General features: G+C 51.6%; 1 protein-coding gene and 1 long non-coding RNA gene across 5 annotated transcripts in view; one reads left to right on the forward strand and one right to left on the reverse strand.

The window, feature by feature from the left end:
- The window catches only part of LOC116156830 (uncharacterized), a 77,189-nt gene that overhangs the window by 41,421 nt on the left and 12,520 nt on the right, over positions 1 to 23,248 (reverse strand). The window lies entirely within an intron of this gene.
- Positions 7,597 to 22,704, forward strand: CSF3R (colony stimulating factor 3 receptor). The gene is made up of 17 exons (XM_010977515.3): positions 7,597 to 7,754; positions 9,053 to 9,107; positions 11,055 to 11,138; positions 14,244 to 14,540; positions 15,685 to 15,808; positions 15,952 to 16,139; positions 16,951 to 17,120; positions 17,230 to 17,383; positions 17,473 to 17,552; positions 17,933 to 18,146; positions 19,192 to 19,380; positions 19,760 to 19,861; positions 20,524 to 20,670; positions 20,763 to 20,903; positions 21,109 to 21,202; positions 21,451 to 21,529; positions 21,941 to 22,704. The coding sequence occupies exons 3-17, from the start codon at positions 11,075 to 11,077 to the stop codon at positions 22,418 to 22,420; spliced, it is 2,523 nt and encodes an 840-aa protein (XP_010975817.2). The 5' UTR covers positions 7,597 to 7,754; positions 9,053 to 9,107; positions 11,055 to 11,074; the 3' UTR covers positions 22,421 to 22,704.

Below are 23,248 nucleotides of genomic sequence, written 5' to 3' on the forward strand. Positions count from 1 at the left end.
GTAAGGAAGTGGAAATAGCAAATGCTGACAACCCTTTACAATCATTTGGCTGTGAATGGGAGAAGAGAGGGTAGTACCAAAAAGGAAATTCTGCTGAAGGAATGGAAGAAAATGGATCATGGTGCAATGCTGCTGGCAGAGCCACGGAGCAAGGGAAGCCCAGAAGCAGCACGGTATAGACACAGTGGTCATGCGCACAGAACCTGGAGTCAAGCTGCCAGGACTTGGAACCAGATCTTGTCTCTGCCATTTGCCAGCTCTCTCAGTTTTCCTGTCTTTGGTCTCTGGAGTGGGGGTGGTGATAACAGACCCTATCCCACAGAGTAGCCAGAAAGGTTAATAAGTTAATAAATGCAAAGTGTTTAAAGCAGAGCACAGCACCCAGGAAGCACTCAGTAGAGGAATATGTGGTAGTTATTATTAGTACAAAAGCGGGGCGTTGGGGGTGGAAAGGGTGATGAAGATCGCTAGGGAAATGGGAGGAACTTGGAAGAGGGGTGGAGGGAGAAATTGGTTCTGGACCATGGGAGGGATTCTTCATCTTGGAAAAGGCCAGGATAGGTATGTTTGAGAGTCAGAAAATCAAAATTAGACTCTTTACTGGCCAATTGAGAGTTGATCGATGGGGGGAACTTTTGAGAAGGGGCCTTGAGTGTCTCAAAAGCTGAAGGGAGAGTTTGGGGACAGAGGACAAGAACAGAGTTTGAGGGGTGGTTTGAGGGCCCAGGAGAAGTCAGGACCAGGCACTTGTCTGATCTTCCATGAGGGTTTTCACAGACCCCATGCCAGGACAGGGTGAGGTGAGGTGAGGAGGGGGAGACAGCCAATGACAGCCTGACCTAGAAGGCTCTTGTGGCCAGGGAGGTGGGAGGACAGGGCTGCAAAGGTACTGAAGGTACAGGTCAGAGTCATCAGTGAGTGAACGCTGGGCTCCTGAGGGAGAAGGAAAGGAAGAAAGGTGAGAAGGGGGTTAACAGACAAGGAAATCGAGGAATTGGGGCCTGGAGGCCTCTCTGAGCTCAGGGAGCAAGAGCTGAGGGCTCGGGGGTGACAACTAGATGGACAGAGAATGGTGGTCAAAGAGACGGGTGTTAGAGCGTAAGGTTTTAGAGGTTGAGCAGTTCCAGGTGACACTGGGGTCCATGATGTGACCATAGTATTGGTGGATAAAGTGGAAAAGCCATTAGAGGCGACTGGTCAAGGAACGGAAAGAACCAGAGTGTGGGTGCATCATCCATGAGGCTGATAAGGCACCCCCAGATGGGGCAGGATGGCAGCTGAGGGGAAGACTCTGAAGCAGGCACCCAGGTCAACAGAATGCGGCTGAGTGAGTATAGAACAGGGTGATGGGGAAGGGTAGAGGGTGACGCAGCTCCAAGGGCAAGATCCACATCTGGACACACCCCTGGGATCAAGAGGAAAAATCCAACCATACTCCTGGCTCCTATCATACCTGGAGTTTGGCGAAAAGAGCTGCCTCCATTCACAAGGGCCGCAGGGAGGAAGTGTGTTGTCCTTAGGGATAGGAGGCAGAGGTTCTGTGAAAAGCCTGAGGGTGTGGAAGGTTTACTTGGCAAAGACCATGACAACCTGGCTTTTGGCTCACACACTATCCCCAGGCCCAAGTGCAGGGCCGGGTTGGCAGTAGGTGCTCGAAAATATTTGCTGGATTGATGAGTGGGTGAGCAGATGGGCAAGTGGGTGGCAGATGGATGAGTGAGTGGATGGGGGTGATGGATAGATACATGGATGGATGGATGAGAGGGCAGATAGTTGAGTAAGTAGATGGAGAGATGGATGCATGGATGGATGGGTGAGTGAGAGGATGAATGGAAAGAAGAGTGAGATGGTGGGACATGTGTGGAGGTGGGTGAATAAATAAGTGAAGTGAATGAATTGAAAAAACTGAACATTCCAGGAAACAGGACAACAGCCTGGAAGGTCAGAGAGGTGACAGAGGTCACAGGCCAGGCCTTTCCCCAGCAGCCTCGACTACTCATTAGAAAAGCTACACCCACAAGGAGGTTGCAAAAACCATTATCACTGCTCCCTGAGGGCCCCCAGCGCAAAGGCTCACCTGTGGGCAAAAGCCCCCACCCGTGGCCCAAAGCCCCCACCCGTGGCCCCTGGGTCTAGACTGGAAGCATAGAGGACATAGGACTAAGGGAACAGACTGGCTTGGTCTGGTGACCCCCTTCCCTCTCAGGATCAAGGCCAAGCACCCTAGGAAGCAGGAGAAGAATGCAGACCCCAGGTTCTCATCACAGAAGTTTATGGACCTGGCTTCGCCTCTGTCATGCCTTTAACAGATTATACGACTTTTCCTGGCTACTCTTCCTGACAAGACTTTCAGGAAAAATGCCCCTGTCTTCTCCCTTCTGCCTGCCCACCCCAGTGCATGGGGACATGAAGCAGCTGCCTGGATCCAGTTACCTCACTGAAGGAAACCCATGATCAGGGCAGAAGCTGGCCTGGCCTGGGGGCTCTCTTCCAGCCACAGGGTTGCCAAGGAGATAGATTTCCTCCAAGCCAAGATAAGCATCTGAGCTTTATCTCACCTCAGCCTCTGATCCCCCACCACCACTAGGACCATACCCGCTCCCCAGACACACCACGGCAGGCCAAGCCCGGAGAGCAGAGATAAGGTCCTCCTGGCCAGCAGACCGCAAGCAGGAGATGGAGGCGGGGATCTTCCCTTTTGCCCACTCAAAGCTAGAATTCTGCTTCCTTCCTTAGAAGCGGGCCTCCAGAGAGTATCTGGGCAGCCATCCCAGCCTCTTCTCAGGTGGGGGCCCTGCTTTTCACTCTCTAGTATTCAGCAATGATTACATCCTAATTGATTTATCTCTCATTTTGGGCACTAATCAAAGGCAGAAAATCCAGCCAATCTGAGAATCAGGGAAGCAGAAGAGTGCATTACAGTAAAAAAGATTTTTCCAGATCTCTTAACAGATAAACTGATGGCCACTGGGAATCCTTCAGGCCTGAAGACCCAGATCCAACATCCAAATTGCTCAGCACCCTATCATAGACACCTCCCCCAAGCCAGGCCCTTGCTGGATCCTGGGGTCACAGATCCAGTCCTGGCCTTCATGGAGCACCTGGGAGCCTGGATGAGCAGTACCTGACCCAGCCTGGGGAATCCAGGGAGGCTTCACAGAGGAGATGACATTTCAGCTGGGTTTTGAAGGATGAAAGTGATTTCTTCAGACACAAAAATAAGGGGGATGGGCCTTCTAAGCAGAGGGAAGGGTGTGGGAAAGTCCTGGAGCCACGAAAAAGCAGCACCTGATTGGACAGTGATGGTAAATGAAATGGCTGGGATCTCAGGCCCTTGAAGGGGAAGAGGAGATTGGGAAGGGACTATGGAGAGATGAGGCTCCAGTGTAGGGAAGGAGTTCCAGGTACCAGGTTTTCAAGAGAAAAGCTGGAGGAGCTCAGGCGGGGGCATGTGTAGTTGGGGGATCTGTGTATTATCAGTGGGGAGATGGGGGTCTGAGAGATGCTGCCCAAGGTCATGCAGAGTCAACGTTATCTCTGGGTCTGGAATGCAGCCCTGCCCCCGCCCCAGTCCCCCACTAATCCCAGGCCTGTGCTGCCTCTTCCTGCCTCCTTAATAGCCTCCATGCATACTCTTTCCATTCCAGCCTCCATGCCTTTGCTCTTGCTGTTCCCCTGCCCAGAATACCCTTCCCTCCTCTGTACAAACCACACCCATCCCTCAAGTTCTAGCTGGAGTCCTACCTCAACCAGGGGCCTGAAGCAGAGATCCAGGGTCAGAGGTGGGTGGGGGTCAAAAGAGAGGTGGTGAGTGTGGCAGAAAGTGTAGAGACCTGATTGAGAGCACAGCTCTGCTGAAAGTGAGCTGTGTGACTTGGGGCACATAACTTTCCCTCTCTGGGCCTCAGTTTCCTGCCTTTTCAGAGGAGAATAAGGAAAGGTCCTTATCCTCAGGGAGCTCACAGTCTAGAAAGGACCATAAGGTAAAAAAAGGACCTGTGACTTTCGAGGTGTATCAAATGCCTTGAGTATGCAAATGAGGGGAAAGTTTATGGAGAAACATTTAGGGGCATTTTCTCTGAACCTTGAAGAACAGGTAAAATTTCACGTAGTAGAGATGGAGGCAGAAGAGGGCCCACCAGGCAGAGAGCACGGCCTGAGCAAAGGCTGGGAGGCGGAAAGTTTAGGGTGTGTTCAGGGAAGAATGAGTGTCCCGGTTCTGGTTCCTTCTGAGTCAACAGTTCAGGCGCTTTTTGTAAGCGGGCAGCCCAGGCCGGGCAGCCTCCAGTAAACACCTGTTTGCACAATCGAGGTCACACACAGGGGCATGCTTGCACAATGACCTGTTTGCACAATCTCAGCCGACTGCTGTATTCCAGCCAAACTGGCTGCTGGTGGAGTAGCTGAGCCTTCACTTCCGGACACTCACCCCAGCTGGCCCACCTGGTCTCTGCCCAGGGTCCTTCAGGAACAGGCTGCTCCTTGACCCACCCAGCAGCCCATACATCACAGGCAGTAACAGAAACAGAAACCATCCAACCCTCAGTAGGGCTGCTGAGAATGAGGTCCCCTCCCCAGGGCTCCCTGACTGGGGTTTCCAGGCCACAGAGGCCAACAGACCTGATGGAGGAGGGGGCAGGGCAGGAGGGCTGGAGGAGGAAGTACCCACAAGGCAGACGCTACGTGTGAGTGAGGGGATGACTCCACATCTGCCTTGTGCTTTCCAGCTCACCAGAGTAAACATTTATTGAGCATTTACTGTGTGCCTAGCTCCATTCCATGAGCCTCAACCACATTATTTCTCCCAATAATCCCACAAAGCAAATATTAATATTATCCCCATTTTAAAGATGATGAAACCAAGGCTCAGAGAGGTTAAACAACTTGCCCAGGGTCACATAGCTAGTAAGTGGGAACCTAAGCAGTCTAACTCCTCAGCCTCTGCTCTTAATCTGTCTATATGCTAATCCCTCTTCCCTGAGGAAAGTTCTTCCTTAAATCTAACTTTCATTGCAGCTGCTGCAGCTCCATTTCCTAGTGCAGGTCCTTGGTGGAGAATGGAGTACAGACGAGATCAGTAAAATCTTGCTCTGACATATTGAACTATGAGGAGGGGAAAAAAATAAAGGAATTTTCATGAACACCTACTATGTGCTTGTTATCGTGCTAGGCTCCATACCTCCCATAGCTCATTTAATCATCACAAAACCCCTGGGAGGAATTATTATCCCTGTGGCAGATAAGGAAACTGAGGCTTGGAGAGGGTAAACAGCTTCTCCAAGATTCCACAGCCCAGTAGACATGCATTGAGAATTCCCTGTGTGCCCTATGCTGAGGCTGGAGGCAGAGATGAGAACATGGTTTCTGCCCTCAGGTTGTCCACAGTCTAATGGAGGAGACAGACAACTAACAACTACCACAGCATCACAGGATCACCAAAGAGGGAGGGCGCCTGACCCAGCCAGAGAGATGCTTAGGGCAGGTGAGATGTCTGAGCCCTGGCAGAGGCAGGACTCGGCCAGCGGGAGGTGACAGGGGATCAGACCAGGCGGAAGTCTGCAGTGCCTCCATCTGAGGGGTGCAGAGACCTGGCAAAGGCAGGGAATTTCAGAGTTGTTGACAAGACTGAGAGCTCCCTCTAGGCAGGAACTAAGGCTGCTTTTTCTCACCTTTGTACTCCAGCATCTGCTCGAAAAACATGTTTTCTGAATGATAAACGAAAGGCCCATTCTCCATTAGGAACTGATTGGATGTGCAAGTGTGGGAAAAGGGTCTGATGAATGACTCCTGGATTGGGTGACTTGGGGAGTGGGGATGGTGGTATAATTTACCAAGCTGAGGTCTATGGGAGCTGGGGACAGTTGGGTGACGTGAAGGGGGAAGATTCAACTATTCAATCATTCACATTAAATATTCAACAAATATTTAGTGAGGGCTCACTATGTGATGGACAGTGTTGAAGATACTAGATAAAGTTTTAAATGAAACAGGCTAAAACCTTTGCCCTAATGGAGTTTTAGTTCTAGTGGGAGCTGGGGCAGGGTCAGCCAGTGTCAGATGATGAAAAGTATAATGGGGGAAAGAGGGCTAGGGTGGTGGAGTTGAAATTTTTTTTAAGGGTGGTCAGAGAAGGCCTCAATGAAAAGGTGACATTTGAGCAAAGACCTAAAAAAGGGGCAAGAGTGACCTATGTAGTTATTTGAGGGAAAAGAGTCCAGGAAAAGGAAACAGCAAGTGCAAAGGACCTGAGGCAGGAGGGAGCCTATCAAGTCCAAGAAATAACAAGGAAAGGAGAGTGGCTGGAGCTGGACAGCAAAGCAGCAACGCGGAAAATAATAATAGGAGAGGGGCCAAGGAGGGAGTAGGGCTTTGTAGGTCACTGAAAGGGCTTGGACTTTGAGTGAGATGAGAGCCATTGAGGGTTTGAGGCAGAGGATAACATGACCTGACTTCCGTTTGATCAGTACCACATTGGCCACTGAAGAAACACTAGACAGGTGGAGGGACAAGGATGAACAGCAGTGGGGGAGTAGGGAGGGGGCTACCGCAATGATCCTGGTAAGAGAAAGGCTGGCTTAGAGCTGGCTGGTATTGGCTTAAGTGATATTTAGATTTCCAATTTTTCATCAGGAATATATTCAACGTATGGCCAAGCTGTACTTTACAATGAATCCCTGTCTACTCAGGATTCTGCTTATATTTTCAAAGAAGCGTTAATGGGATTTGCTGAGCACATGGGGCCTCTGGGATACCTCAGGGAGGTTACTGCAGACGGTTGTATATTCCAAACTGGAACCAGAAGTGGAGCCCAGGTCTGCCCCATGACAACAGACTCAGGAGCCCACTTTCCCTAAAAAGGATCGTAAGCTACACCACTCTGCCAGTCTGTTGGTACCTAACCTTTATTGGGTCATAACTCCAATAAACTATGAACAGACTGAAACCTCTTCAGAAAAATGTACAGAAAATTACTAGTAAACAATTACAGGAGAATTGTGGATACAGAAAGTGGAGGATATAAAATATAGTCTACTTCACTCAATGAAAAAACATTCAGTTAAGCAGAACCACTGTGAGTGAACGTTGCCAATTTCTAGTAAGCCTATGAAGAACCAAGCCTCACAGGTGACCCCCTGCCTTGTTCCCAGAGTCCCCATTTCTCTTTCTGCCTGGCCTTTGGGCCGTGGTGGGGAACATGCAGTGAAGAGGGCAGCGGGGAAGAAGGTACCATGTTACAGAATTCCCTGTAGCCCTCTGAATACCGGGAAGCACCCCAAGGCTAGTGCTGAAAAGAGGCTTAGGACTGAGCAAGCCTTCAAGCCAGGGTCTGCCTCCCAGTGATGCTCCCCCCAGGGCATGGGAATAGCACCCAACCGGGTTGGAGCCTGGGCCCTGCCAGCATCAAACCTTCAAGGTCAGGAAATCCGGAGGCAGAGGAGGGGGACAACGTTGCCACATCCCTCAGCCCCTTTAAGACCCCCGAGGCAGGAAGGCTGCCCAGGCCTCACCAGCTTCCCTCCCAGGCTCCTTCCTGGGAGGAAGGGGCTGCCTGTGCCAGCTTTGGTCGACAATGCAAAGGAGGGAAGGAGGCTGGTCAGGTGTTGCAATCCACAGCCCCTGCGCCTGTCAGAGGCCAAGCCATTAACGACAGGGCTGGGGAGAGAAGCTGGGCTGCGGCTGTTTTCAGGAACTTGCCCTGAAGAGGAGAGCAGAGACCAGGGAGGCCGGACGGGCGCCCACCCACAGGCTCCAGCGTGAGTAGGGGAGCCCCGGGGAGGGCTGGGCCTGGGGCTTGATGGGGCCCTGGAATCCCAGGTCCGCACCACCCACAGCCCCAGTTCTGCCAAGTGCGTGCATGCCGGGGGCCTACGCCTGGGGCCAGAGCTCCTGCCTTTGGGATTTGTTCCTGGGAACCAGGAGCCCTGGACGCTGGAGTCTCTTTTCCCAGGGTGCTTCTACTTTTTTGGGTGGGGGATGCATGGGGAAGTCACAAACAGATAAACATCTCTTTGGGGACACTGAGCTGGACTCAAAGAAAGGGCTGGACTCAGGGAAGGGCATAATCATCATTCCTCTCCGCATCTCTGTCCTTCAGAACCTGTGTCTCAATCGCTCCTTGTCTCCATCTCTCACTCACTCTCCGTCTCTCTTTCCTCCTCAGCCCCTCTCTGGCTTGCCTTGGCTCTGAGCTCCCCTCTGTCTGTCTCGGAGTCTCGCTGTTCCTCACTCTTTGTCTCTCACGGTTCCCTTTGTCACTTGAATATCTTTTGCTTCTCGGCCTCCTCATGCCTCGGCCTGTGTATCAGCATCCTTGTCTCTCGGGCTGTTTTCTCGCTCTGCCTCAGTCTATCGACATCTCTCCTGCCTTAGTCTTTATCTCCATGAGTCTCTCTCCATCGTTTTGGTCTGTGTTTCTCACTTTCTTACTCTTTCCACCTGTGTCTCTCTCTCTGAACCACATCTGGGAAGTCCTCTCCCTTTGTTCATTCCCAGCCGCTTCTCCCCTCAACCCTCTTCACATAGAAAGAATCTCCACGTGAAGGAGAGTAGAAAGAAGAGGGGAGAGAAGGGTGTGAGCTGGAGAAGGTGGAGGGGAGAAGGCTGAGTGTGATGGGAGGGAAAGGAGGGGAAAGAAAAAGGCGGGGGGGGGGGGGAGCGGGTACGTTGCAACGACCCCAGGGGACAGCGCTGTATGCCGGGACTCAGAAAGAGTCCAGGGAACAAGCCACAATGGCTGGAGCAAAAGGGGAGACTGGGGGCCAAGGAGAAGGGGACCTAGAAACAGGGGTTTGAATTGTGCAGTGGGACACAGACAAAGCAAAGTGGCAGTCCTAGGAGGCTGTGGCCACGCAGCCTGCAAGCGGGGAAGGGAGGCACTAAACCATGCTGATCCCAAGAGGCTGTGTCCCGTCTTCTGTCACATGAAAATAACTCGGTTAGTGAGCACTTCCTCTGCACAGGCTCCAGGCTAAGGGCTCCTATCATGGACCATCTCATTTCACCCTCACCACACCCCTGAGAGGTGGGCACTGCTGTTATCCCTCTTTCACAGATGGAGAAATCGAGGCCCAGAAAGATGAAGTAACTTGCCCAAGGTCACCAAGCTGGTAAGTGGCAGACCTAGGGTTCAGACCAGGTGGTCTGCCTCAGAGCTGCGCCCCTAGAGGGTGAGACGGTGCTCCACCAGGTTCCAGATCCCACTCACCCGGGGTGGGGGGGCGCCCAGGGCTGCCGTTGGGGACCAGGCATTGAGGCCAAACGTGCCAACCACCAACAACCCAGGGAGAGGATGCCTGGGCCTCTCAGGGTTTGGGGTTGAGTTGTCCACTCTGGACAGGAGCCAACAGAGAGGGATGAAGTAGAACCTTGCTGGATACAGGCTGGGCCAGAAGCTGACCCCTGTTAGGGCAGCAGGGCTGGGATATGATCAAAACTGCATCAAGATGGGCATCAAAGCCCCAAAATCTGGGCCAAGGAGGCTAAATCTTCCCCAATGAGTGTGTGTGGTGGATAATCAAACTGGCATGCTGTAGGAAGGTTGTCAACCACTGAGTGGTAGACGGGGGTGCTCTGAACAGCTGTGCAGATTTCTTACTACACAAAGCTGCCCAGCTGAGGAGCAAGTAGAGACTGAAATCCAGCCTCTTCTGTAGTTGCCAGGTCCTAGTGTGGGACTGCATTTGTCCAGAGGAAAGGGTGCTTTTTTCCTGATTTGCCAAAAGGTGACTTATGGGCTAGCATTCACCTGGTACCCTGATACAGCAACATATATTGATGGACCAGGGTCTTAAAGTAAGACCCCTGCAGGCAGGAACAGCCTTGGTATCCGGGCAGTTCTTATTCACACTTCTGTCTTGGAGGGAGAGAAGTTTAATCCCTTCTGAGCACAGGGGATCTGCTGTGACATCACCTACACACACGAGTTCATGTATGTACATGCAGCCTGGTCAGCGATCCCCACTGAGCTGTCACCAAGAGCATCAGTTAGTGCTGGAAGACCAGGTGTCTGGCCCCAAGACCCCAGTGGGAGCAGAGTGGAGGACTAGACTGGAAGCCCACCCCAGCAGAGAGACCTTTGCATACTTCCTGAGACTAATGAACTAATTAGCGAGAACTAATGCTCCCTCCAGCTGGGCACTGTCACCCTCACCACAGGATGCCTGGCCCTAGAAGGCCTCCAGAGGTCTGTGCCCGGAATTGGGGGTATCCTCTCAGCCCACCTTTCCGTCCAGCCATCACTGCAGAAGCCAGCTTCCCACAGCTGTAACCTGACAGCCCCTTGCCTCAGCTGCTCCGTGGAGTTGTCCCTTTCTGCCCGAGGGAGTGTCTCTGACCCTTTGAGCATGGCTCACCCAGGAGAGCCTGCCTATTATGCACGTGTGTGCAACCTGGGATGTGTCAGGGAGTTACCACCCCAAGCAATGGCCCTTGACCAATGAGGTACAGGAGTTGGTAGATAAATGTTCCCATCCTCTCTGCCAGCCAAGGGATGAATTGTCCCTTGGGTGGACAGTTCTGAGGTGTGTTCACATGACTCCTTGGAAGGTACTACTAGGACTGAGACCCAGTTGTCCATATAAGTGACAGACTTGATGACACACCCTTGTGTTGGCTTTCTCTCCTTACCGGTTTCATTCTCCCCACTCCCTCACTCTGTTTCTGGGATCATCCCAAAATAAACTACCTGCATGCAAGCCTTCATCTCAGGCTCTGCCTCATGGGGGGGAATCCAACTAAGACAGAAGGGAAGGGGGAAGAATGCTGTTCCCTGCTGCTCCTTTCCCTCCTCTCTCCCAGAAGGCATATATAACAATCAGTGGCTATCACTTATAGAGTCGTTTCCTCTGTGCCAGGCACTGTGTGAAGCCCTTGACTTGCATAATTTTGCGTCTTCTTCTCAAAACCCTATGCAGTATAGGCTGCTGTTACCTCTATTTTGCAAAGAAACTAGGCTCAGAGAGGCCAAGTAACCTGGCTGAAGCCACAGTGTGGGAAAGCAAGGACTAAACTCAACTCTGATTCCAAAGCCCAAGAACTGTCCTCTCTGCCTCCAGGTGAGCACCAAGCTGGCACTATGGTGGGGCTGAGAACCTGCAGCCTGGCAGAAGCTGCTCTGATCATCCTGCTGCTCCCCAGAAGTGAGTGTGTCCAGGGGTGAGGGGGAATTACAGGGAAAGAAACTGTGGGTGAAGGACGGAGTTACTTCCCTGCACGGCCACAGTGCTCCTGGAATTCCCAGAGCATGCCAAAAGAACCGACAGGGCTACAGATGTGGTGGCCAGCCCAGAGAAGGCCAGGAGTACTCAGGTCTTGTCTGAAAGTCTCTGCTGGGGTGTCAGAAGACACCTCTGAGCCCTGTGCAGCCTTCATGGATAGCAAAGGGATCAGGGTGGAAGTCAGAATGAGGCAGGTTTAATCCTGAAATAAAGAATCTCAGGTAGAGCTCTCCAATTATGGAAACTCTACCTTGAGAGGTGGAGAGCCTCCCATCTCCAGGGATATGCAAGCCAAGGCCAGGATTGACAGGGATGCTGCACAGCAGGGGTCGACAAACTTCATCTCACAGTAATGCTCAGCTGTGTAGGCCACATACAGTCTCTGTTGCATGTTCTTTTTTTTAGTTGAAATATAGTCAGTTTACAATGTGTCAGTTTCTTGTGTACAGCACAATGTTTCAGTCATACATATACATACATATGTTCCTTTTCATATTCTTTTTCATTATAGGTTACTATAAGACATTGAATATAGTTCTCTGTGCTATACAGTATAAACTTGTTGTTTATCTATTTTATATATAGTAGTTAGTGTCTGCAAATCTTGAACTCCTAATTTATCCCTTCCCACCCTCTTCCCCACACCCCGTAACTGTAAGTTTATTTTCTATGTCTGTGAGTCTGTTTCTGTTTTGTAAATAAGTTCATTTGTGTCTTTTTTTTTTTTATGTTCCACATATAAATGATATCATGTGGTATTTTTCTTTCTCCTTCTGCCTTTTCACTTAGAATGATGATCTCCAGGTCCATCCATGTTGCAGCAAATGGCATTATTTTATTTTTTTATGGTTGAGTAGTATTCTATTGTATATATATAACACAACTTCTTTATCCAGTCACCTGTTGATGGACATTCAGGTTGCTTCCACGTCTTGACTATTGTAAATAGTGCTGCTATGAACATTGGGGTGCATATATCTTTTCAAATTAGAGTTCTCTCCAGATATATGCTCAGGAGTGGGATTGCTGGATCATATGGTAAGTCTATTTTTAGTTTTTTAAGGAATCTTCATACTGTTTTCCATAATGTCTGCACCAAACTACATTCTTACCATTTGTTGCGTGTTCTTATTTGTTTTGTTTGCTTTTAACTCTTTACAAATATAAAAAATTGTTCTTAGCTGGCAGGCCATACAAAAATAGGCAGCCCTAGCCCTGCTGTAGAGGGCTCAGTATCAGGTAGAGTTTAGAAGTAAACAGTTGGCAAGTTTCATGCCAGTCAGAAATCCTGAGTCTATGAAGCCGTAGGAGCCCTATGAACTGGCTCTGTGGCCCTGAGCAAATTGCTCCTTCTCTTAAGGCCTCAGCAGCTCCATCAGGAAAATGGGCTGAAAAACATGTGTGAGAGGAGAGGAGGCATAGGGGCAAGGTACAGTGCTTACTTCATACTTAAGCCCATACACATTCACCAAGGGCCTCTCTGTGCTAGGTGCTGGGAACACAGTCATGAGTGAAACAGCCGAGGTCTCTGACCTCACACAACCTGTGGTCTAGCTGGGGAGGGAGGGCAGACAAGCACATAATCACATGACTCTATAGTTATGAAGGAGAATAAGAACTTCAGGAAAGTTCAGAGGGCATGGCCCAGTCTGGTCGGTCAGGACCTGGTCTGGTTCCCCCACAAGATACCTAAATGTTAACCAGGTGAAAGAAGGGTAGGAGAGAGGAAAAGGGGCACCTCCAGGAGGAACAGCAGGGACAAAGGTCCAGCAGTTGGAGGGAGTGAGGCATTGTTAAGAAATAGCAAGAAGGGGTGGGTGGTTATAGCTCAGTGGTAGAGTGCATGTTTAACATGCACGAGGTCCTGGGTTCAATCCCCAGTACTGCCAATTTAAAAAAAAAGAAAAAGAAATAGGAAGAAGGCCAGAGAGAGTGCAGCTGAGAGAGCACGGTCTGAGCTAGAACCGGGAGGGTTAGGCAGGGGCCAAGCCACAAGGACTGTGAGAAGGATCTGGGTCTTTATCCCAGCAAATACTTATGCCAGGCACTGTTCTAAGTGCCTTAACTGTGTTCTCACATCTACTCCTTCCAGCAACACTAAGGTAGGGGCTTTTTTATCCCCATTTTACAGGTAAGAAAACTGAGACTCAGAAAGTCTCAGTCACATACCAAAGTCACATAATTAATAAGCCCTAGAACCAGGCTCTAAATCTAGGCAGTTCCAACATCCATGCTCTTTTTTTTTTTGTCTGTTATTATAATTTTTTATTGAGGTGTAGCTGATGTACAGTATTATGTGTTTCAGGGTACAACATAGTGATTTACAATTTTTAAAGGTTATATTCCACTTACAGTTATTATAAAATATTTGCTATATTCCCTGAGTTGTACCATATATCCTCGTAGCTAATTTATTTTATACATAGTAGTTTGTACCTCTTAATCCCCCATCCCTGTCTTGCCCCTCCCTTCTACAACAACCAGACTCTCATCCATCACACGGTACTGCCTTTCAGAGCAGTAATGTGCCGTTGAAGTGCCGTGATCAGGACAGGGTGACAATCAGATCTGAGTTCTGAAAAGATTGCTGTGACTGTGGGGTTCTTATCATTCTAACCATTGTTTCGCCATCACCGGGTAAGGTGGAGGGGACTAGTCTATCTGATGGTGTGCTGGAGATGGCTCGTAAGAGCTGATTGCGTACATCTCTTCCCAAGTTCACATTCAGTGATGTCACACTGTTAGCTGAAAATCAGCCATGGTGGGGAATATTTACCAGGGAAAGCAGCCCATGCTACACACCAGGATCTGTTTCTCTCTGTATAGCCAGTGGATAAACATTTACCCGCAATCTATCTCCATCACCCCTGAAAGCCTCTCACGGTCCCCAGACACACTCACCCCGTTCCAGCCCCATGTCTTGGGGTAAAGCAAGAAGGTAAAGGCACTGAGTCTAGGAGTACTGAGTCTAGGAGCCCAGCTCTACCAGGCAGAGGTGTCACTTACAGCCCATCCTCTCCCACCCAGGCCTGGAGGAGTGCGGGCACATCAGCCTCTCAGCCCCCATCGTCCGCTTGGGGGATCCCATCACGGCCTCCTGCGTCATCAGCCAGAACTGCAGCCACCTGGGCCCCGAGCCACAGATTCTATGGAAACTGGAAGCAGAGCTTCAGCCTGGGGGGAGGCAGCAGCACCTGCCGAATGGGACCCAGCTGTCCACCATCTCCTTGCCCCACCTCAACTATTCTCAGGCCCTTCTCTCCTGCTGCCTGCGCTGGGGAAACAGCCTGCAGATCCTGGACCAGGCCAAGCTGCAGGCAGGCTGTAAGTTCCTGCAGCCATCCACCCACTCTGCCTCTTCCCTCCTGCCAATAAGAATAAGAGCTATTCTTTCTTGAACTCTTGCTCAATAAGCACTTTATAAGCAAGATATCACATAACCTTACCTGCTAGTGGGTAGTGTTATTTAGCCCCATTTTGCAGGTGAGGAAACTGAGGCTAGGGAGGGTAAGTGACATGCTAAAGGTCACAAACTAATAAGGATGGAGCCAAGACTGATATCAGGCAATGTGACTCCAAAACCAGAAATATTCTGTTTGGCTACTGAGTAAGCCCAACTCCCCAACCATAGGAGGGGATATCCAGGGAGAACATTCTCTACAAGCTGAACTTGCACCCAGCTTCTCCCCTACCCCAGTCTTAGCCTTTTGCTCAAATCAAGAGGATGGATTTGTGCCAAGCCAATGCATAATTAAAAACAAAGAAAGACCGGGGGAGGGTATAGCTCAATTGCTAGAGTGCATGCTTAGCATGCATGAGGGGTTTAATCCCCAGTACCTCCTCTGAAAAATAAACAAATAAACCTAATTACCTCCCTCCCCCCTCCACACACACAAAAATGAAAGACCAAGTTTCTTGTTTAAGAATCAATAATAGTAACATAAAATGAATAAAAAGAAAAGAAAAAAGAGACAGAAAAAAAAAAGAGAAACAAAGAAAAAAAAAAGAATCAATAATAGTAAAAGCTAACACAGAGCATTTACTATGTGCCAGGCACTGCTCTGAGCACTGCATACATAGTAAGTCATTCAACCCTCACAATAACCCAAAGAGTAGGGCTATTACCAAGACCTCCATTCTACAGATGAGGAAACTGAGGCACAGAGCAGTTAAGTGACTTCAAGATCACACAACTAATGCATGATAGAACCAGGATGAAAACCCAGATATACTACAGCATCATTGTCAAAGCGGGCAGAGTTGAGAGGGTTGGAGGCTTTGTGATGTTTGTCCTGGTTCGGGCCTGTAGCTTGGTTTCCCCCAGAGCTGCCCCTCCGGGGTCACCCTGCATGGGGACAAGGTGACCCCAAAGAGAATGACCCAGAGCAAGGAAAGAAGGCCAACTTGTCCTAGTGGGAGCTTTCCATGGGGTCCTACCTGAAGCCCTCACTCTCCCCACCCTATACAGACCCTCCTGCCACGCCCCACAACGTGTCCTGCCTCATGAACCTCACCACCAACAGCCTCATCTGCCAGTGGGAGCCAGGACCTGACACCCACCTGCCCACCAACTTCACCCTAAAGAGCTTCAAGTAAGTAGGGGTCTCTACTCCAGCTCCATTCCTTTGGGTCCTGGGGCGGAGTGTGGGTAGGACTGTGGGGGTGGGGGAGCCAGAGGCAAAGATAGGAGAAAGTTTCTTTCCCCACTGGACACCCAAGCTTGGCCTTTTGGCAGGAGCCGGGGTAACTGCCAGACCCAGGAGGACTCCATCCCTGACTGCGTGCCAGAGGACGGGCAGAGCCACTGCTCCATCCCACGCAAACACCTGCAGCTGTACCAGAATCTGGGCATCTGGGTGGAGGCCAAGAATGCACTGGGGACCAGCATGTCCCAGAAGCTGTGCCTTGTCCCCATGGATGTTGGTGGGTGACGCTGTGAGTGGGGGAGCGGAGGGGCCCCCACAATGGGCAGACCCAGAGAATCCCAGGGAGCAAAACACAGACCCAGCGACAGACAAGCAGATGCCAGAAGACCTAGAGTAGAGGAAGAGAAGAGGGAAAAACAAAGTGGGATGCAGCTGCAGGTAGAGCTACGGAGACAGACAGGGTCAAGAAGAAACGCACAGAGGCAAGGAGACACACTCATTTGCTCTTTCAGCAAATTTCCTGACGTGCCCACTACGCGCTAGGTACTGTCCTGGATGCTGGGGACACAGCAGTGAACAGCAAAACTCTTGCCCCTAGAATGTTATATTCCAGGGGGAAAGATAAATACAATAGAACGTCACATAATAAGCCCAGTGAGGAAATTAAGCAGGGACTGGACAGGGAGAGCTGTGGGGAGGGAGGGTGCGGGGTTGGGGGTGGTTGCTATTTCAGGAAGGTGGTCAGGGAAGGCCTCACTGAGAACAGGACATTTGAAGAGATCTTTGAAGGAAATGAGGGAGCAAGCCACTGGATATCTGGAGGGTAAGTGCTCCAGGCAGAGGGAACAACCAATGCAAAGGCCCTGGGGCAAGAGTACAAAAAGGAGAGAGAAACAGACACATATACAGAGACAGATCAGAAACATGAGGACATAGAGAAGAGACACAGAGAGAGAAAGGCACAGAGATCCCATGAATGGAGACCCAGGGAGGAAAATGGAACCACAGACAGGGAGACAAGCGGGAGCTAGGGCAGAGCCCTAATGGGATGGAGCAGAGACAGTGCCTGACAACCCCTCTCCTCACAGTGAAACTGGAGCCTCCCACACTGTGGGCCCTGGAGCCCAGCCCCGAGGTGCCCCCGCTCCAGCCAGGCTGCCTGAGGCTGCGCTGGGAGACATGGAAGCCAAGCCTGCACATTGAACAGAAGTGTGAGCTGCGCCACCAGCCACAGCTTGGAGAAGCCAGCTGGGACCTGGTGAGGTGGAGGGCATCCTCAGGAGCCTGGGGTGGAGGGAAGGGTAAGTTGAGCTGGCCTTGAAGGGCAGAGGGATCCAGGCTCAGAGCCACGCTCCACCTCCCACCAGGTGGGTGCCCTACCCTCCAGGACTCTCCGGTATGAGCTCTGCGGGCTCCTCCCATCCACAGCCTACACCCTGCAGATGCGCTGCACCCGCTGGCGCCTGCCCGGCCACTGGAGTGACTGGAGCCCCAGCCTGGAGCTGATCACCACACAACGGGGTAAGAGGATGTGAGGGATTGGGAGCAGCCATCAGGACTCAGTCTGGCCTCCAGGGCCCTCCCTGACCCTCTTCTTACACCATCCACAGCCCCTATTGTCAGACTGGACACATGGTGGCGGCAGAGGCAGCTGGGCCCCAGGACAGTGGACATGCAGCTGTTCTGGAAGGTGATGCCCTCTGAACGCCATCCCTCCACCCCTGACAGACCCTGCGAGCTGGGGCTCAGGACTCCAACAGGGCTGGGAGGCTTGGATGCATTTGTATGTGATTTGTACGTACTTTGCGTGTGTCTAGGAAGCTGGGAGTGTCCTTCTGGACAGACTACAATGCAGGACTCAGTTACATGCCTGCTGCATACACCCACTTGCTTCTCCCTTCCCTCCCTCCTAGGACCCAGCCCAGGGGAACAGAGGGGAGAAAGGAGGGAGGGAGGAGGGCTGGCTCCCAGCCCAGGGGTCTGTTCCTGGGACATGTCCACTCCATCTAGAAGTTCTCCCTGACTCATGGCTGTACATCCCCTTACCTTTTCCTCCTCTGCCCACTACAGCCAATGCCCCTGGAGAAAGACAGTGGGCAGATTCAAGGGTACCTGGTCTCCTGGAGACACTCAGACCAGACTGGGGCAGACCCACCCCTCTGCAACACCACAGAGCTAAACTGCACCTTCCAATTGCCTTCAGAAGCCCAGGAGGTGGTCCTTGAAGCCTATAACACAGCCGGGACCTCTCGTCCCACCCCAGTGGTCTTCTTGGAAAGCAGAGGTAAAGGGGGCAGGCAGCTAGAAGATTGTGGTGGTTAAGCATGTAAATTCAGAGGCTAGACTGCCTGTGTTCAAATCTAGTCCTGTCATGTGCTAACTGTGACCCTGGGCAAGTTACTTAACCTCTCTGGCCTCAGTTTACTCATCTAGCAAATGGGGATGATACAGTGCCTACCTCAAAGCATCGCTATTAAGATTGTATGAGTGAAGATGTGTGCCTGGTGCGAAGTAACAACTCCCTATATGTTAGCTATTATTATTATCATTAGCCAGAACCAGGTTAAGCTGGTAGTGGTGCCTGTACACACACACACACACACACACACACACACACACACACACACACACGTCCATTATGCCAAGGAAATGCGAGAAACCCTTAAGTTTTTCCAGCTAGAACACAGTCCCTGAGTTAATTGGCTCATTCTCAGGGAGTCAGGCGCCCCTGATCATGGATCACAAAGAGACTAACAGTAACAATAGCTAATATTCCCACTTACCAGCCACGTGACCTTAGGCAAGTCACTTAACCTCTCTGTGTCTCCGTTTTCTCATTGATAAATGGGGGACAGTAGTAGTGCCATGCAGTGGGACTGCCAGCCGACTCAGTGAATTAACACATACCAAGCCCCACACAGTGGTAGCTTTCAGCATGACCAAGCACTACTCGACGCCAGGCCTGTTTCATACACCACTCATTTAATTTTTTTTTCTTTGGTGGGGGGAGGTAATTAGGTTTATTTATTTATTTTTAGAGGAGGTACCGGGGATTGAACCCAGGACCTCATGCATGCTAAGCATGCACTCTACTGCTGGAGCTATACCCTCCCACCATGCACCAACTCATTTAATCTGCACCACGACCCTATGAGGTAGAAACTTTTATCACCATTTCCACCTTACAGATAAGGAAATTGAGGCTCAGATGTTGACTTACCCAAGATCACCCAGCTTGTAAGTAGCCACTGGCGGACTTGAACCCAGGCTTCTGGCTTCCAGGCCTGCATTATTTTCATTTTCATGCGTTCATCTCTTACTCTTTCCAGGCCCACCCCTGGCAAGACTCCATACCGTGGCCCGAGACCCTCACAGCATCTGGGTGGGCTGGGAGCCCCCCAGCCCTCAGCCTCGGGGCTATGTGATTGAGTGGGGCCTCGCTCCGCCCAGCCCCAGCAGCAGCCAGAAGGCCTGGAGGATGGAGCACAATGGAAGCATTGCAGGGACCCTGCTGCAGGGTGAGGCAGGCCTGGGGGCTGGGCAAGTGGGCAGGGCCTGGGGGTCAGGGGGAGGCACTTTACCCGACTGACAGTAGGCAAGGGGTGAGCTGATCCACCCCAAAGAAGCAGATCCCCTAGTTTTTCCTGATCCTACACTGTCCTCATCTCACATCCTCAGAATCAGGAAAATCTTCCTACAGTCTAACTGGATCCTCTCTTTCTACGGCCCTGACTCTGCCACCTTTCTAGCTCTCTCTTTCACTTTTTGCCCCTTACCCCTGCCAAATGGCTCACCCTGCAGTATGAGGCCCAGGTTATCCCTGGTCTGAGGTTAGCCCCTGATCCTCATCAGAGGCTAGCCCTGAACTAGGGTGCCAACCCCATTTTCTCTCTACAGAGAACATCAGGCCCTTTCAGCTCTACGAGATCACTGTGACCCCCCTGTACCAGGACACCAAGGGACCCTCCCAGCACATCTATGCCTACTCCCAAGAGATGGGTTCGTCAGCCACCAGGCCCCTTCTCAGAATCCCCTCCTGTCTCTCAAGGCCTGTCTAGGCCCCCAAAATCAGGAATGTGAGGGAACACTCCCTTCCTCCCCTGCCTCTAACCCAGAAGAGGGTCTCTCCCAATCCTAAGATTACCCCTGGTTTATGCTGGCCCCCTGCAGCTGGAAAGAAATCAGGTGGTAGGGTAATAGAAATTGGGCAGTGAGCTCAGAAATTCAGGAAGCAAGTCTGGCAAAAATTGATCAATTGTCCTGACAGCAATCAGGCATCCCATGTGATAGAAATTAGACAGAGGGCCTGGCATATGCAGAGAGTGAGTGGCAGAAATCAAACAGTAAACGAAATAAAATCAGGCCTGGCAGAAATCAAACAGTAAACGAAATAAAATCAGGCCTGGCAGAAATCAGGTAGCGAGGCTTTGGAGCCAAAGAGAAGCAGGTTCAAATCCCAGCTCAGTCCCTTACTCACAGTTGATGGGATTCAGTGTAAGTTCCTGGGAAGATAAGGCTTGGACAGGAGTCCCCCAGGCTCTCTTAAATCGCCCACCCCTGCAATATGCCCCAATTCTTGGGTCTGGGGAGCCACAAGAAGTCCACCTGGGGCTCCACCCACCCCGCTCCCTGTCAGCCCCTGTACCTCTCTCTTCCGGCAGCCCCCTCCCATGGCCCAGAGTTGCATCTCAGGCACATTGGCAAGACTTGGGCCCAGCTGGAGTGGATGCCTGAGGCCCCTGAGCTGGGGAAGAGCCCCCTGACCCACTACACCATCTTCTGGACCAACGCTCAGGACCAGTCCTTCTGTAAGTCTATCCTCAGTGACCCACAGCCCCAGAAGGCCCGGAGGGGATCCTCAGCATCCAGGTCCAGGCTGACCATTCTCCTCTACTCCCAGCCACTGTCCTGAATGCCTCCTCCCATAGCTTTGTCCTCCGTGGCCTGGAGCCTGCCAGCCTGTATCATGTCTACCTCATGGCTGCCAGCCAGGCGTGGACCATCAACAGTACAAGCCTCACCCTGATGACATTGGCCCTAGGTAAGAGGAGAAGGGGGCTGGCCAGACAAGGCTGTTGGGAGGGTGCTTCACCCAGAGGATCTTCATTTGAAAGTAGACAGGCCTTGCCTGGATCTCCTGGTTTGAGGAAGGAAACCCAGCTCTACCCTTGGATCCCAGTCTGAGGCAGGAGGCCCAGCCCTACCTGCATGCACTCTAACCTCTTCTGACTTCTCCCTCACCCCAGAGGAGTCCGAGCTGCACATCCTCCTGGGCCTGTTAGGTCTCCTGGTCTTGTTCATCTGCCTCTGTGGGGCTGCCCAGCTCTGCTGCAGACCCAGGTGAGTTTTTTTTGGAGAGACCTGACACCTAGCTACTCCTGCCTGCAGGGAACTGCAGGCCTGAGTGAGCCAGTCTGAGCTCCTCCCAGCCTTGCCAGGCCTCAGGGCCCAGGTCTGGGAGTCAGGCCCTTCATCTTCTCCTCACTGCAAGGGGCCATCCCTTCAGCTGCTGGGAGTAGGTGGGAGAAAGGATGGAAAGACAGGAGGGCATGCCTGACCCAGCCTTCACCTGCCCCCTTCTCCAACAGGAAGAATGCCCTCTGGCCAAGTGTCCCAGATCCAGCCCACAGCAGCCTAGGCTCCTGGGTGCCTACCATCATGGCAGAGGTGAGAACACTGGAGGGAGAGGGAGATGGGTCTGAGGGTATTGGCCTAGGCTCAAAGTGAAGGGATACCCTTCTCAGGATGAGAACTCAGGTCTTCCCATCACCTCACCTCCCTTTGGAGCAAAGCAGACCTGAGTTTGAATCCCAGCTCTACTCATTTCAAAGCCTTCATGACCTCACTGTGAAATGGGACTAATCCCACCCAGAATCGTTGGGGAGATTCACCAGACTAAGTCTGAACAGTACTTAGCATGTCAGAACAAACGAGATGCTTTGCATCCTTTGAGTAACCCTTTGAGTTCCAGCAAAGAGCAGCAAGAATGCCCCACAACTGCCCCAACTCAGGAAGGGACAGTAGCTAGGGCAGGCATCTGAAATGAACCGGACCCTCACCCCACATCTTTATATGCAGGATACCTTCCAGCTGCCCAGCCTACGGGACCCCGGCATGCCACCCATCACCAAGATCACAGTGCTGGAGGAGGAAGAGAAGAAGCCAGGGCCCTGGGAGTCCAATGACAGCTCAGGGACCTGCAGTCTCCCCACTCTGGTCCAGGCCTATGTGCTCCAGGGGGACCCAAGAGTACCTTCCACCCAGCCCCAGTCCCAGTCTGGCACCAGTGACCAAGTCCTTTATGTACAGGTGCTGGGCAGCCCCACAGACCCAGGGCCAGGGCACTACCTCCGCTGTGACTCCACTCAGCCCCTCTTGGGGGGCCTCACCCCCAGCCCCAAGTCCTATGAGAACCTCTGGTTCCAGACCAGCCCCCTGGGGACCCCAGAGCCCCTAGTTCCAAACCCAGAGGACGATTGTATCTTTGGGCCACTGCTTGACTTCCCTCTCCTGCAAGGGCTCCAAGTTAGTGGGGTGGAGGGGATCGGGGGCTTCTAAGGCTTCCTGGGACTCCCCACCTGGGCCTACTTCTTGATAAGCCTGGGTCATCCAGAGGAGAAGGTCAGTGCACTCATCACGGAAAAACCAGCCAGTCCCAGGAAAGGCAGAAAGGCTCCCAGTCTCCCCTATCTCGGGCCCCCAGCACCACTCCCCCATCCCCTCAATCTCTGTGGGCTGGGTCTCCCACTTTAAAGGCCAGCGAATGCTTTGTCCAGCCCCGCCCACTAGCCTTTTGTACTAGTTTCCTATAATTTTAGTCTCTTAAACTGGTTTATGGTGTGGTTTGGTTTGGTTTGATTTTGAGAAACTCTTAAGTGTGCCTGAATCTCTATTCTTTTTCTTTTCAAAGCCCTAGCAGTCGGGGGCGGGGGGGGGGGGGGGGCGGGCAGTGATACTCCTCAGAATCGTTTGTTTGTTTCTTCCTTCCTTAATTACTTCATTCAACCAGCCCTCACCTAGTATCTAGGTGCTGTGCTGGCAGCAGGGGTTCAAAAATGACTAGGCTCAATCCATCCTCAAAGAGCTGCCATCCTAGTGGTGACTTGAAAAATGACTACTAGGCCACAGTGGCCAGGGTTACCAAGGGAGTCAGAGAACTATGTGACATTGGGAACAGACCTTGGAAAAGAATAACCCCTGTTGCAGAAGTATAATTCAAAACAAAATCTCCCACCAGTCTAGAAAACCGCTCCACAAGAGAAGAAGAGGAAGAAACAGTTTTATGATTGGATGAGAATTAAACCAGAATGTGATGCGAGTCACAGGCAACCTACTCAAGAGCTTGCAAACACCCTTTTACACAGCCAAGCTTTACACAACTTACTG

This window comes from Camelus dromedarius, chromosome 14, assembly GCF_036321535.1.
Source record: "Camelus dromedarius isolate mCamDro1 chromosome 14, mCamDro1.pat, whole genome shotgun sequence".
In the NCBI taxonomy this organism is placed as follows: domain Eukaryota; kingdom Metazoa; phylum Chordata; class Mammalia; order Artiodactyla; family Camelidae; genus Camelus; species Camelus dromedarius.